Below are 14,043 nucleotides of genomic sequence, written 5' to 3' on the forward strand. Positions count from 1 at the left end.
GTTCTCCGTCTAAAATAACCCACTTGTAGTACTGTAGCTGACCTTTAAATGGGGAATGAGGTACCATTCAAATGTGCCATTGTCTTTCTGAATTGCCAGATACTACAAGGCCAGGATGAGCATCTAAGAACAGGGAACATGCATTGCATAAAACACCTTCATTTTCTTCAAGTCTAGCCTGTCGCTATCAGATTTTGTAATTGATAGACATCCAATGGGCTATACTCAGGTTGATTGATTTTTGCAGTGTGAATTTGGTTCTTCACAACGCATGTCAAAGAAAGCTAGAAATCAGAAACTCTGCCACTCTGCTGTTTCAACAGGCTTTATTCAGATGGGCAGAGAGAGGCTTTATTCAGATGGGCAGATGCTCTGACAGTCACCTACCTGTTGCTGAAATTGTACATAATTCTGCTTCTAAGAGGATAGGATAGCTGAAGAGAACATTTTGCAACTTCCTGGCTGGAACAGGGTTTTGTGATCATTTTGTCATTCATAACATTCTTATTTCTCCAGGGGCTTCCTTTTCAAATAATGTTTCTTAAATTTATGTTTTGGTCTGACTGGTAGGTCTTCCTTGTGGGGTAAGGGGGAGGTAAGAGGGATGCTTGCAATTGTGAGAAAGAGAGAGACTGTAAACCATCTCAAAATCTGAACTCCTAGTCATTTTACTCAAGATTTTGTTAGTGTTAGCTTTCCCTTTTGTGTCATCTTGACGGCAAGCATCTTTGCATTCTCTCTTTTCCTCACTGTTTTGTCCTTAGAAATAACAGTTTAAGTGTATGGTTGACTGGCAGGGAAGAGTAGAAAAAAATATTTGTGCAATGGGGTGGCAAATGCACTCAACCTGCCATCACAATTCAGATATATAGGGGAAGATGTGTCTTCTCTCTATTTAGATAAAACACTATCTACCCTCTGATTGGTGTTCAAAGTAATGTTTCACTCTATCTCCTTTAGCACATACATGTAGTCCTATAAATCAGTCCTGTTAGGTCAGCAACTGTCAACAGGGATATCACTGTTCCTAGAGCAGCAAGTCCCCAACCGTTTTGATACCACAGACCAGTTTCATGAAAATTTTTCCATGGACTGGGGTAGGGTAGGGTTAATGGTTTTGAGGAGTCTGCGGGCATTGATTTATTATGATCTCTGCACAGTTGAACCTCTCTGCTGATGATAATCTGTCTCTATAGCTGCTCCCCAGGGCTAGCATCACCGGCTCACTGCCACCTCAGGCCATCAGGCATTAAGTTCTCAGGAGGAGCGCACAACCTAGATCCCTCCCATGCACAGCTTACAGTAGGATCCACGCTCCCGAGAGAATCTAATGCTGCCACTGATCTGACAGGTGGCGGTGTGAGCAATGGGGAGTGGCTGTCAATACAAATGAAGCTTCTCTCACCTGAATGGATCCTTCCTTGGAATAACAAAGTCTAAGTATATGCAAAAAGAATGCAGCTTCCCCAGTGAGTAACCCTGAGAGTATAGAGAGAAAGCTGCATATATGTTTTAAATCGTTCAATGACAGGCAGCAATCCTGCCTGGATAAAACTCGGTGAATTCTGATAAAACTCAAAAGTTTATGTCTGTGAAATGGAAAACCAGTCCTGGCTTATCTCTGATGCAAAGCCGTTAGGTGCTCTATGCAGCTCTTTGCTTTCTAGCTTTTAGGAATGTGTCTCTTTTCCGCGTTTAAGACATGGTCCATGTCTTGCAGAGATAGGCTGATGTTTAGTGAAATATCAGGATTGGGATTATATTGTTGTTGTCTGTAGTAGAATTTGATGAAATTATAGTCAAGGTGAGCATTTCAAAGCCCATTTATAAAAGGGCTCTTAATTCTGAATGCATGAGGTAATACCTGATCTCATGGACTTCTAAGCCCTCCAGATTCCCCTCTCACTCCTGTGATGACCCTCCAATGAGTTAGGGAAGGGCAGGAGAATGTATCATGCAGTGCCAAGGCCCACTGGAAGAAATAGACCTCTTATGAACTCTAGAAAAATGATTTTTGTCAACTCACTTGGTGGACTTTGCAGCAATATAACTTTTGATTAGGTTTCTCAGCTTGATCAGGCCCAGAGGCCTCCTGGCTGATTTTCAATCTCCTTGTCTTTCCCTGGTGCCACAAATTCCAGGAGTCTTGATTGGATCTTCTTAATGGCCCCCTGGCTGGACAGAACCTTTCCTGCCTCTGCTTTGAGGCCACTCCATCCTTTGCCTGCTTCCCCAAAGGATCACTGGCTTTCAACCTTGCCATCTTCAGGATCTTCCTCAAGGGCACTGCAAACACTTGGACTTGATCCATATCATGTGTGAAGTCAATACTGGGAAATCTATGTACTTTAATGTAACCTAGATTTGTGCTGGGCAATGTGAAAGGTGTTATCTTTCCATAGGCTCCTTGTCCCTCTTCTATTTGTTTCTAAAGCCCCTAAACCCTACTGTCAGTTTTAAAGGGAGCAGGCTTCACTTTTACTTAGCCTGTTTCAAAAATTCTTATTCAACCACAGAACTCCAAGCCCCAGAGTACTTATGTCATAGGCAGAAAAAGTACCTCTTCTACACTCTGACCCTCAGAGCTAAGAGTACCTGTTTTATCTGGAAGCTAAGGAAGGATCAAGTCCTTGCTCTACACAAAACCTTGCTTCTAAATTCATTGCCTTGTACCCATTCTTTCCAACCTGGAATGGTACATCTCAAAGTCCACAGCTAGGACTTTGAAGGCAGAGCCTGAAAAACAAAACAGAAATCCAAGATTTCTAGAAGAAAATTAATGTGAAGAATTCTCATCTGCTATATACTAGCCAAATTATAAACATGTTGAATTTACCGTATTTTCCTCTAATGTGACTGAGAACTGAAATATGAAGTTTCATTAATAAAGGGATCAACAGAAGTCCGTGTGTCACCTGTACTTTGACGTGTACGTGTGTGTTGGGGAATTGCCCCCAATTCACCTACTTACGGTCATTAATACAAAGATTATTCTAAGGTCATGTCAGTATGAGCTCATTGATTCCTATGATATTTACCAGTATCTTAAGTCCTCCCCCATTTTTCTTTGTGATGTCAAAAGTCTCCAACACAGTTATTTGTTTACAGTTTCGTGGGACCTGAGGAAGACTGGCTGGTTGCCCTTCAGCCTTCCAGCCTGGCTTCTTCAACAAACTCTGAACCTCTTCAAACACAATGGTTTCGTGCACATACAAAGTTCTTGCCTGGTTCCATGCATGGGATCTGCCTCCTCTTCTCAGTTCCAACTCTGTGTGTGTGTGTGTGTGTGTGTGTGTGTGTGTGTAGGAGGCAGATGAGGACTTGAATGCACAATTACGGCCTCTTTCACTTTAATCAAAATGTCTGGTCTGGCCAGGTACAATGGCTCACACCTGTGATCCTAGCACTCTGGGAGGCTAAGGCAGGTGGATTGCGTAAGCTTGGGAGTTGGAGCAAGAGTCCCCATCTCTATTTAAACTAGAAGAAACAAGTGGGCATAAGGACACATGCCTGTATAGTTTGAGCTACGTGAGAGGCTGAGGCAAGAGGATCACTTGAACTCGAGGAGTTTGAGGTTGCTGTGAGCTATGACCCCATGGGACTCTGCCCAGGGTGACAGAGTGGAGACTTGGTCTCCTCCCAGACCCCCCCAAATATATATATATATACACACACACACACACACACATACATATAGATATGTCTGACTAATTTTTATAAAAATCTGATAGTATATTTACACGTTAATGATTTAAAAATAAGAGGGGAGAGGAGGGCTGCTATTGTCGTATAATTGGACATAACAAGAGTTATTTTATGTGTATGTGCCCTTCTTGCTGGAGAGCCAGGACACGGTTCTTCTCTGCCATCCTCTTCATCTCTCTTCTCCTTTGCTTTTCCTTTAGCTCAACAAAATTCACCAAAAATCCATGAAGGCTGGTGGGCGTACAAGGAGGTGGTCCAGGGAAGCTTTGTTCCAGGTAAGCACACTTCTATTTTTTGCTGTCTGTTTTATCTTTTAAAAAAAAGGATTTGAATTACAACTAATGTTATTTCCAGGATTTTACATTTACTACCTGGCATGAAATGTGCTGCAAAAGGCAATGTTGTCTAGCCTGAGTCAGGTGACTCCTCCGTCAAGGGGAAGTTTGGTAAGTGAGGGGCAGGTTAGCCAGAACATGTTTTTCCCATCTGAGCCTAGAATCCCAAGGTCTTTCCATTTGTATGATGCTCTGTGGGGGATGAAAGGATGCATGGCCGAGCACCGAGGTTCTGTCTGCTGACATTGGACTGAGGAAGAGCTGTTTCTTAACATTAGTGACACAGAAAAGGCCGACCAGGGAAACGAAGCTTACTGGGATGCCTGTCCTTGGAGTCACTTCAGTAGCATGCATGGCCAAGACTAAGCAGATTGGGCCACATACTGGCTAAAAATGACAGGGAAAGTAATACTACCAGTATGGGGGCAGAGAATCGAGGCAGGTTAGAGCCAGGAATTTCCATGACTTGAGTTCGGAAGCAGGGTTGGAAGGTTCTTGTCCTCTCCTCCGCGGCCTACCCTCACGATGGTCCTGGTCCTGCTGCTGCTTCAAGACTGTAAGTCAGGGCTGGGGGGAGCAGGAGGAAGAAAAAGAGTAAGAATATTAGAAGGTAGGATGGAAGGGAAGGCAGGTGAGATGTTTCAAAGTATTTTTAACTGATTAGATGTGAGAGAGTAAGAAAGAAAGCCCTTGACAGGGGCCAGTGCACAGTTTCTGCTCAAGCATTGATGACGCAAGGGCCGCCTGAGGTCTCTGTAGCTGGTGGCAGGTAGAAAGGGCAATGTCCCAAGTCACCTGGTTCATTCTTGGTGGCTGTGTCTTCTTTTCCTGTTTTTCTGCACTTACCACATCAGCTGTGCAAAGCTAAGTGAGCGTGTCATTTTTATTCTTGGAGCTTTCCGATGGGAGGAAAGCAGGTATCGTAAGGGAGAGAGGGTGACGCGGGGGAAAGCAAACCTCATGCCAAACAGCCTCAGAAATGAACATCAACTTGATAGATTTACTCTAGCATATCTATTCTGTGGCCCAGTGAACATGAAAGCTGAAACTGTTTAATGCATCTAGAAATGGTCAGGTTTCTACTGATAATGTAACAGTTTGATTGACACAAATATGTTTGTATGAAATGATAACAGATATTACATAAATTTGATGCTTAAAATTAGCAACATCCCTTCATAACAAATAGAATGTTTATATATATTTTGGCAGGGAATCTGATTCTCATATTCCAGATATCCCACAAATTACACTGATTATGTCCCTATACCTTGTAAGTGTGGAATTAGAGTAACAAAGGGTCTTCCCCCAAGGTTATAGTAAATTTAGTTAAATCAGTACAACTTCTACAAAGAACAAGAGCCCCTGTAGTGAAACTCGCGTGGGTGGCAGTAGATGGTCACTGCAACATGTTGCTTTTCTGCCCCCCAGTTTTTTAAAATGTTTTTTCCTCTGTTGTCACATTCTCTTTTTATCTGTGTGCAAGGCTCTGTTTGGGGTTGGTTGTTGCTTCAAAGATAACCACAGGAAAGAAATTTTATCTTCGGCTTGTGTGTTAACTTTTCTTCATTCCCAACTTTAAGGCAATATATAACTACCTGACTACCTGGGAAGTAGTAAAGTGTAGATGTCTGATCGTGGACTCTGAAGCCAGACATTCCTAGGCTTGAGTCTGGAGTCTGGTTTCCTGCTGGTAGGATCGTCAGCAAGTTACCTGCCCACTCTCAGCCCTCTGGGTTCTTCCTCTGTAAAAATGGAGATAAAAATCAAATGGGCCTCACGAGCTTTTGTGAGGATTAAATTACACAGTGGAGGTAATGTGGGTGCATGGCGGGACTCGGTACATGGCAGTTGTTGGTATCTGCGAAGAGGCAGGACCTACCCTGGAAAGTGTAATAATGTAAGGGAGAGTCTCCTACACTCCATCGCACCTACCATGCTGAATAAATGTCCCTCGAATTCATAAGGTCAAGGTCTCTACACAGGGGCCAAGTGAGAGATGACTTTGTCATCCTTTGAATTTAACCATCCCAAAGGCTTCTGGCTTCCTGGCAAAGAAGACTGGAAACAGATGATTTCATTTTCTAAACTTTTGGGAAGTCTAACTCTGTTTAAAAAGCATGAGTCATGAGAATTTATGAATTAAGCGGTTGAACCTGAGGCTCTAAAACCTCACAGGCTCCAGATGACCTACTTTATCTGAGTTGGTATGCAGGGCAGATGGTGGACCCTTTCTCTCTTACCATGACTTGAATACCAGGTTAGAAGTGTTCTTCAATTTACTCCTGAGGTTTTTTTTCAGGATCTGGATGCGTAAAAGAGGAGACAACTTGATATGACAATTTGAACTTGTTTTATTGTTCCGTGAGTTTCTTACTAAAGTGTCTAGAAATAATTGGCAGTTGGCATAATAGTTGTGAATCTGTCACTGCAACAAAGCTCTGAAAGAGAAAAATATGCATGCTCTGTAGCAGTGGTGACTACAAGATTGACACTAAAATAACCCTCTCTGGTCAGTTCAGGAGCATTTATGGGCTCCCTACCATGTTTGTGGCTGTTGATAAAGAGATAAGTGGGATGTGATTCTTTCTCAAGAGTGAGCTCATAGTCAAAAAGCCATAAATCCATGACTCAGGATAACAGGTGCTCTAATAGGGTTTATATAACATGGAAAGGAGGCTGTACAGTATTGCACTTCTTCCTGCCTCGTGTTTAGAGACTTTGCTATTCACCTTGTTGTTTACCCACCCACAGCCAGAGTATACTTCGCGGGCAAAGTTCAGGGTAGGAGCCACTTCCCTACCCAACAGGGTTCCTCTGTGCTAATACCAACACCAGTGTTTTTCAACCTTTTTTATTTCACAGCACTCTTGAACCTATAGTTAAACTTCTGCAGCACACATCAATTATGTTGAATAAAACTAAGATTTAAAAGGGAGAATATACTTTGCTTTGTATATTCTTTCAAAAATAGTTTAATGATGTTTAAACATTTTCATGGTGCCACAATAATAGCAGTTGAAAATCACTGATCTACACCAATCATAGAGATTTTTTTCTCTTATCAGTGACAGGCTCAGACACTGTGATAGTTAAGGTTTGGGTCATTTTGGCTGGGCCTGCTATTTGTTTGGACACATCTGTGGTGAAGGTACTGCTTTAGATTAGATTAACATTTGGCTAAGTAGATGTTAAGGAAAGCAGATTGCCCTCTGCGTTGTGGGTAGGTGTCATTCCATTAGTGGAAGGCCTGAAGAGCAAAAGACGAAAGTCCTCTGAGGAAGAGGGAATTCTACCTCCAGAAGCCTTTGTCCTTGAGCTGCAGTATCAATGTTTCCCTGGGCCTCCCGTCTGTCTGCCCTACCCTGGAGACGTCATACTTGCCAGCCTTTACCATCATGTGAGCCCATTTCTTAAAATACATTGATCTCCAACCCCTCAACCCTACCCCAGCTCCCATTTCTGTTGGTTCTGTTTCTCAGAAGAGTACACGAACACAAACCTGAGCGTGAGGCGAGCAGTTCTATCCATGGCATGTGAGGGAAGGCTGCTGAACAAACTCAGGTACCCAAGCCACGGATGGCAAAGTGGTGAGTGGGAAGAGCCCGTATCTTTTATTGCCCACTTGAAGGTTAACTGCACCAAGGCATTGCCTCACCATCAACCACATTAAGTGAGATAATGAAGTTCTTATTGTAGAGCCAGTTTGAATCAGGATTTCTGTCTGTTGCAGCGTAAGCCAGGGGAAAGTCCAGCTTCAGGGCCAGGGACCTTGTCTTCCACCACCAACCCTCCAGGGTGTAGTTCCAGCTTTAAACCCAGGAGATGCTTAATGTTTGCTAAATCAATTTGGTTAGACCAGGCAGGAATATTTGCCCCTTACAAAAGAAAAAGACAAAAAACAAAGGCTTGACTCTGGGCATAGCTGTTATGTAGCCCTTAAAGCAGGGCATAAAACAATAATAAATATATCAATATAAAGGGTGGTACATGTTGTCAAGGGAAGGCACTCAGGGTTTTGAGAAGTCCAGCAGAAATGATCTGGAGACCAGGGAGGGCAGGCTCCCTTGCAAGGGCCATGGAATAGTAAGTCTGGAGATTTGGGAAGATATTAGCAGTGAATAATGAGCTTACAGAACTGTTCAGGCAGAAGAATGAGCCTAAGTAGAGGCTCAAAGGCAAGCATGGGAGTGACGCAAGACATAGGACAAAGGTCACGGTGGCAAGAGTGCAAAGTGACAGGTGCAGAGTGATTGGAGAGTGGCAGTGGTCAGCAGCCAGCTCATGGAGGGTTGAATGTTTGGGTAGAGATCCAGGGAATAAAGGGCAATCAACAACCTAATTGAACTTTCCTTGGAGATCTAAACCAGTGGTGTAGATCTGGGAAGCACCACGGGACCATGAAACTGAGTTCCTCTGAAAGATTAATGGGGAAACTCACAGCTGCCATTTCTCATCAGGATGGGAACCCGAAGGCTCCCCAAACCATGCTCTGGTGCTTACCCTAAAATCAGGTAGAAATGTTTCGCCTGGGCCAATAAATTCTCCCAGCATACTTTTTTCCATACCTTACTTGTTGGGTGGTTTTAAAATCTCAAGACATTTAAACAGTGAAAGTAATTATGCAAAGCCACCTATGGTTTAACACTGTCTAATTAACTATAGTTTTCAAAATAGCCGATTTTCTTTGCTTAAAGTCTCATGATGGACAAGGGTAAGGAGTGTGAGTCCCCCCTCTGCCCAGCGATCCTTCTAGGAAGGCAGCAGGCCGGCTGCGCTCTCACCTTAAATGCTCTGCCTCGGGTTTTGCGTGTCCCTCATTCCTCTGTGCAGTAAATGGTACCTGTTTTCTATCACTGCTTATGAATCACCCTATTTGGCAGCTTAAAATGACGTTAACCTTACTGTCTCAGAGTTTCTTCTCAGGGTCAGAGTCTGAGCATGGCTTACCTGGGTCCTCTGCTGAAGTGTAACAAGGATACAAAAGGTGTCAGTCTGGCCACATTCTCACCTGGGTCTGGGCTCAGGCAGGCCTCAGCAGAATTCAGTTCCCTGAGATTGTAGGACTGAAGGCTTGGCTTCTACAAGCTTTCCTTCACCATGTACAATTCATAACACTGCTATTTGCTTCTTTAAGGCTAACAAGAGACTGTATCACTTGCTTTGAATCTCTCCCTTCTGGGAGGGCCTAGACTCTTAAATGTCATGTACCCAGGATACTACCCCTTTTAAATTAACTCAGAGTCAACTGATTAAGAGCATTATTTATATCTGCAAAATACCTTTATCTTTGCCAGAAAAGTAACCTAACAAGGAGGGGACTGAAATCCCATCACACTCCCATATTCCATTTGTATTAGAAGGTGTGTACACCAGGAGGTGGGAATGTTGGGGGCTGTCTTCATCCATTTGTGTTGCTATCAAGGAATACCCAAGGTGGGTAATTATAAAGAAAAGGGGTTGACTTGGCTCACGGTCCTGCAGGCTGCGTGGTAAGTGTGGCACCAGCCTCTGCATCTGCTGGGGCTTCAGGCTGTTTCTGCTCGTGGTGGAAGAAGGGGAGCTGGGGTGAGCAGATCACATGGCGAGAAAAGGAGGAGGTTCTAGGCTCACTTTAACAATCAGCTGTCCCAGAGACTAACAGAACGAGAACTCACATATTACTGCAGGGATGACACCAAGCCGTTCATGAGGGATCTGCCCCCATGATCCAAACACTCCCCATTAGACCCCACTTCCAACATTGGGAATCAAACTTCAATATGGAGGAGACAAATATTCAAACTATGAAATTCTGCCACTGGCGCACCACTCCTGTAGGCTCTGAGGAGCATCCGTTCCATGGCTTCCCACCTCCCAGAGGCCCCCTGCTTTGCTTGGCTCATGGCTGCTGCTGTGACTCCAGCCTCTGCTCCTGTCATCCCCTCTCCTTCTCTGATGCCAACCCTCCTTCCTCCCACTTACAACAACCCGGGTGATTGCATTTTGTACATCTGGATAATCTAAGATGATCTCCCCAACTCTCAAGATTCTTAATCACATCTGCAGAGTCATTTTGCCCTACAAAGTAACACGCTCACAGGTTTTGGGGATTAGGATGTGGACATTTTGGGAAGACCATTATTCTGTTTTCTATGGTTCCATTATCTCCAAATCTCATGGAAGCATAATCATACATCCCAGGCACATAGTATTTTGAACTTGTCAAAACACCTTCATTCCACCCTTACTATGCCCAATTATTCCCCTTTTTGAGATAAGAAAGCAAAGCAAGTGAGGTGACATTACTAAATTTCTAGTCCAGGAAGGTCAATGTAGAAACAAGTCTCAAAATCAGTACATTTTGCTTCTGATCCAGTGCTCTTTCCATTACAACCGTGTTCAAGTTGATTAACCAAAGATACCACTTTTTGGATAGAATATAGTTTTGTTCATCTTCTAGTCAAAAGCAAACTAAATAAGAAACGAAAGTAAAGTGAAATGCTGTGCCAGATTAATTCACTCAAAGCTCTTCAACACAAATTTATCTTCTCTCTAGACATAGTGCATTTGAATATAATTTGTTACATTTTAGAAAGCCTCCCCAGTTGTCAGATTTAAAATAAACTTTTTTTTTTTTGAATGCTTTTTGATGGACAGAAAAGGTACAAAAATAATAGAGGAGTCCCCATACCCTCTTTGCCCAACTTCCGCTAACATCAACATCAACATCTTACATTAGCATGTACTTTTATCAACATTAAGAAACCAACCTGGAAACATTAATTGTAAACCTAATGATAGGTTTTTTTTTTTTTTTTTTTTTTTTTTTCTGGGCATCCCAGTTTTTCCTGCAGGTCCTTTCTCTGTCCCATGACCCAAGTTATCACCTCACATTTAATCATCACATCTCTCATCTCCTCTGGGCTGTGACAGTTTCTTCCTCTTTTCCCATTTTTTATGACTTTAACAGTTTTGGAAATACTTGTCAGCTATTTTGTATAATAGCCTTCAATTTTGTGTGTGTTTAATGCTTTCCTCACGGTTGAACTGAGATTGTGAGGTTTGGCCACAGATGGTGCCATTTCATTACATCCTCTCGAGGGGTCCAGGGTATCTAAATGCGTTATGTCTCGTTTGTGGCAATTTGTGAAAGAAGATGAACAGGTATTCTTGTCACCTGTCAGTAAATGTGAAAGATTCGCCGAGGCCAGGGATTTATCCATGATGTAGAACTGATGCGTGGTGGTGCTGGGTCTAGAACCCAGATCATTTGCACGTAGAGGTTGTATTTCTCAGACTAGACTCTACCCACGGCCCCTCCTGATGACACGTTAGGTCATCAATTTCTTTTCCACAATAGTGGATCCAAACCTTTCTGTTTGAGAGTTGAATTCTGTTTCAGTTTCTCTCAAGGATAAAACTTGCATCCTGAAGAGCTCTGTGGAATATGCAGTTTGGTCAAAGGAATAACCCTCTCTGTTGGAGGTAGTCAATTCTGCATGTTCTTGTCTTAAACATTTTTTCTCCATCAGGAGGTGTGTGGGGAAGCACACCACAGTACTCAGCCCTCTGGCCTGTTTTTGTTGTCATCAATTGTCTCTCTCCCTTGGATCACAAATGCAACAGTGGGGGTTGGAAATTGTTCACTGGCTCTTCCGCTAACCAAACATGAAATCTTAAGCAAGTCACTTAGTATCTCAGGGCCTTTATTTCCTCACATATAAAATCAGGTGCTGAACTGCAACCCATCCCATCTCCAAAATCCTCGGGAAGTGTGCTAATGTCTTGGAAGATTGGTTTGTGTGTGAGATCTATTTAGCAGCATTAAGGTACAGAATATTGATTTTTATTCACAGGATAATTTTATTCTCAATATTAATGTTTGAAAGTAGATTTGATGCCATGAGTTCTGTCTTTAGATTTCTGATCTCTCCTCTCTAAGAGGAAACAAGTAGAATTTTTAATGGCTACATTCTTTCTTAATATGGGAGGGGGATGTTACACAGACTCATTCTCTGTTACAAAGACTTTCAGTTATTATGTTTTCCCACAAATTGTGATTTGTACTGTTAAAATTTACTGTGAGTCTAATGTGCCAGACACACTAGTAGACATGGGAAATACAGATAGGAACAGACGACAGCTCCTGATCTCAGGAGCTCACAGTGGATTGTAGAAACAGACATGCAGGTCAGGGGTTATAGGTCAGCCTAATGAAGGAGGTGAGACCTAAATGGTGAGATAGCATACCAAGAGAAAGCAACCAATTTTACCTTCGTAATCAGAGAAGTCTTCATCAGTGAAGACTGAAACGATGTCTAGGCCTCCACCAGGTAGTTGAGATGCAAAAGTACGTCCTGATGAATTAACCCTAATGGCATCTGAACTACTGCTAAATAACAGACTATAAGCTTCTTGAAAGCAGTCATCCCTCCTGTTTATCATTTCATCTGTGACAGTCCCTATTATTTTCACTCTTCAGAGATGTGTAGTGGAAAGTACACTGGGCTCAGAAGTCCCATGCCATCATGGGGCAACTATTTGATGGCTAGTGGTGTTTGGAAAATTACCTTATCTCAGAGACTCAGTTTACGCACTTGTAGAATAACAAAAGGACCCAAGTATCAAACATTTTTTATCAAAATAAAATTATGTTATTAGATCTAGGCATGCCTTAAACTATGACAGTGTACAAAGGCATTAGTGTTATGATTTGACCTTTAAAGGATTTGCTCAGTGGTACCACTACAATGAGCTCCTAATACATCCTTTTCATCCAAGGATGTACTGATAGCTTTTTAAACGTATGTTCACTACAGTGTATTGCACATGAAGACCCAACTTCAGTATAGAGGCACCCAAACCTGCATGCCTGTTTCAGCACAGACAGTCTCTTTGGCTCAGGTGCAGTCATACAGAGCACTCCTATTGGATGGGCTTTTGTACCAATCCTCAGAGATGCGTGGTTTTCCTGGTGTCCCATGCTAACTCCTGGCCGGTCAACACAGGTGGCTGTAGCTAATCGACCATGTGGGAAGTACTTCTGAAGCTTCAAAACCTATCTAGTCAGAAGTGTGCCAAGGGAGGCATGATGGGAGTGGTACATGCCGGGTGCAGACAAGGGGGTACATTGTCAACAGAGGGTTTGAAAAGAATAAGGAAATCTACCAAAAGTTTCACCTGTTTTTTATTATACCCAGATGCTGGAAATGCTAAAAACTCCTCTGACAAAATATTCTTCCCCAGCCCCAAATGTTTCATGGGTCTCAGCTTTAAATAATTTCTATACTTTTGAGTTTGAATCATACAGTTGATCCTTGGACAACGTGGGAATTAGGAGTGCTGATTGGTCATGCAGTCAAAAATTTGCACGTAAATTTGACTCAACTCCCGTAAATTGTAACTGCTAATAGCCCACTGTTGACCAAAATCCTGACTGACAAAGTTCATTAACACATGTTTTGTACGTTATGTTTATTATATACTGTGTTCTTACAATAAAATAAGCTAAAGGAAGAAAATGCTATTAAAGTTATAAGGAAGAGAAAATATATTAAGTGGAAGTAGGTCAGCATCAAGGTCTTTATCCTTAGTCTTTTCATTGAGTAGCCTGAGAAGGGAGAGGAAGAGGAAGTGTTGGTTTTGCTATCAGGGATGGCAGTGGGGGAGGAGGGAGGTGGGAGAGGCAGGTACACTTGGTGTAACTTTTATTAAAAATAAATCTGTTTGTAAGTGGACCCATGCAGGTCAAAGCTGTGTTGCTCAAGGGTCAACTGCATGTGTATAATCTTCAAATTAGCACAAATTTTTGTTACTGACTCTTTAATAAGTACTGTATTTTACACAGAAGCTAATTGGAGGGACTCTGTTATTCAGTGAGCCTCCAACACAACTCTGCTGTCAAGAGGACATTTCTAAGTGTTCCAGATTGGTGGAGATCACGGTACAGCAGTTTCTGTCTCCAATTCCTGCAATACGACCCATTCCAGAATGTAAATGCTTTATTCAAAACAAGCAACAA

At 42.6% G+C, this 14,043-nt stretch overlaps 1 protein-coding gene across 1 annotated transcript in view; it reads left to right on the forward strand.

The window, feature by feature from the left end:
• CA10 (carbonic anhydrase 10) overlaps positions 1 to 14,043 on the forward strand; it is a 524,477-nt gene that overhangs the window by 81,495 nt on the left and 428,939 nt on the right. Inside the window, exon 2 of the mRNA XM_053570344.1 lies at positions 3,906 to 3,980. Coding sequence (XP_053426319.1) covers positions 3,906 to 3,980 — 75 coding nt within the window. The remainder of the gene's footprint in view (positions 1 to 3,905; positions 3,981 to 14,043) is intronic.

Source organism: Nycticebus coucang, chromosome 18, assembly GCF_027406575.1.
Source record: "Nycticebus coucang isolate mNycCou1 chromosome 18, mNycCou1.pri, whole genome shotgun sequence".
Lineage (NCBI taxonomy): Eukaryota > Metazoa > Chordata > Mammalia > Primates > Lorisidae > Nycticebus > Nycticebus coucang.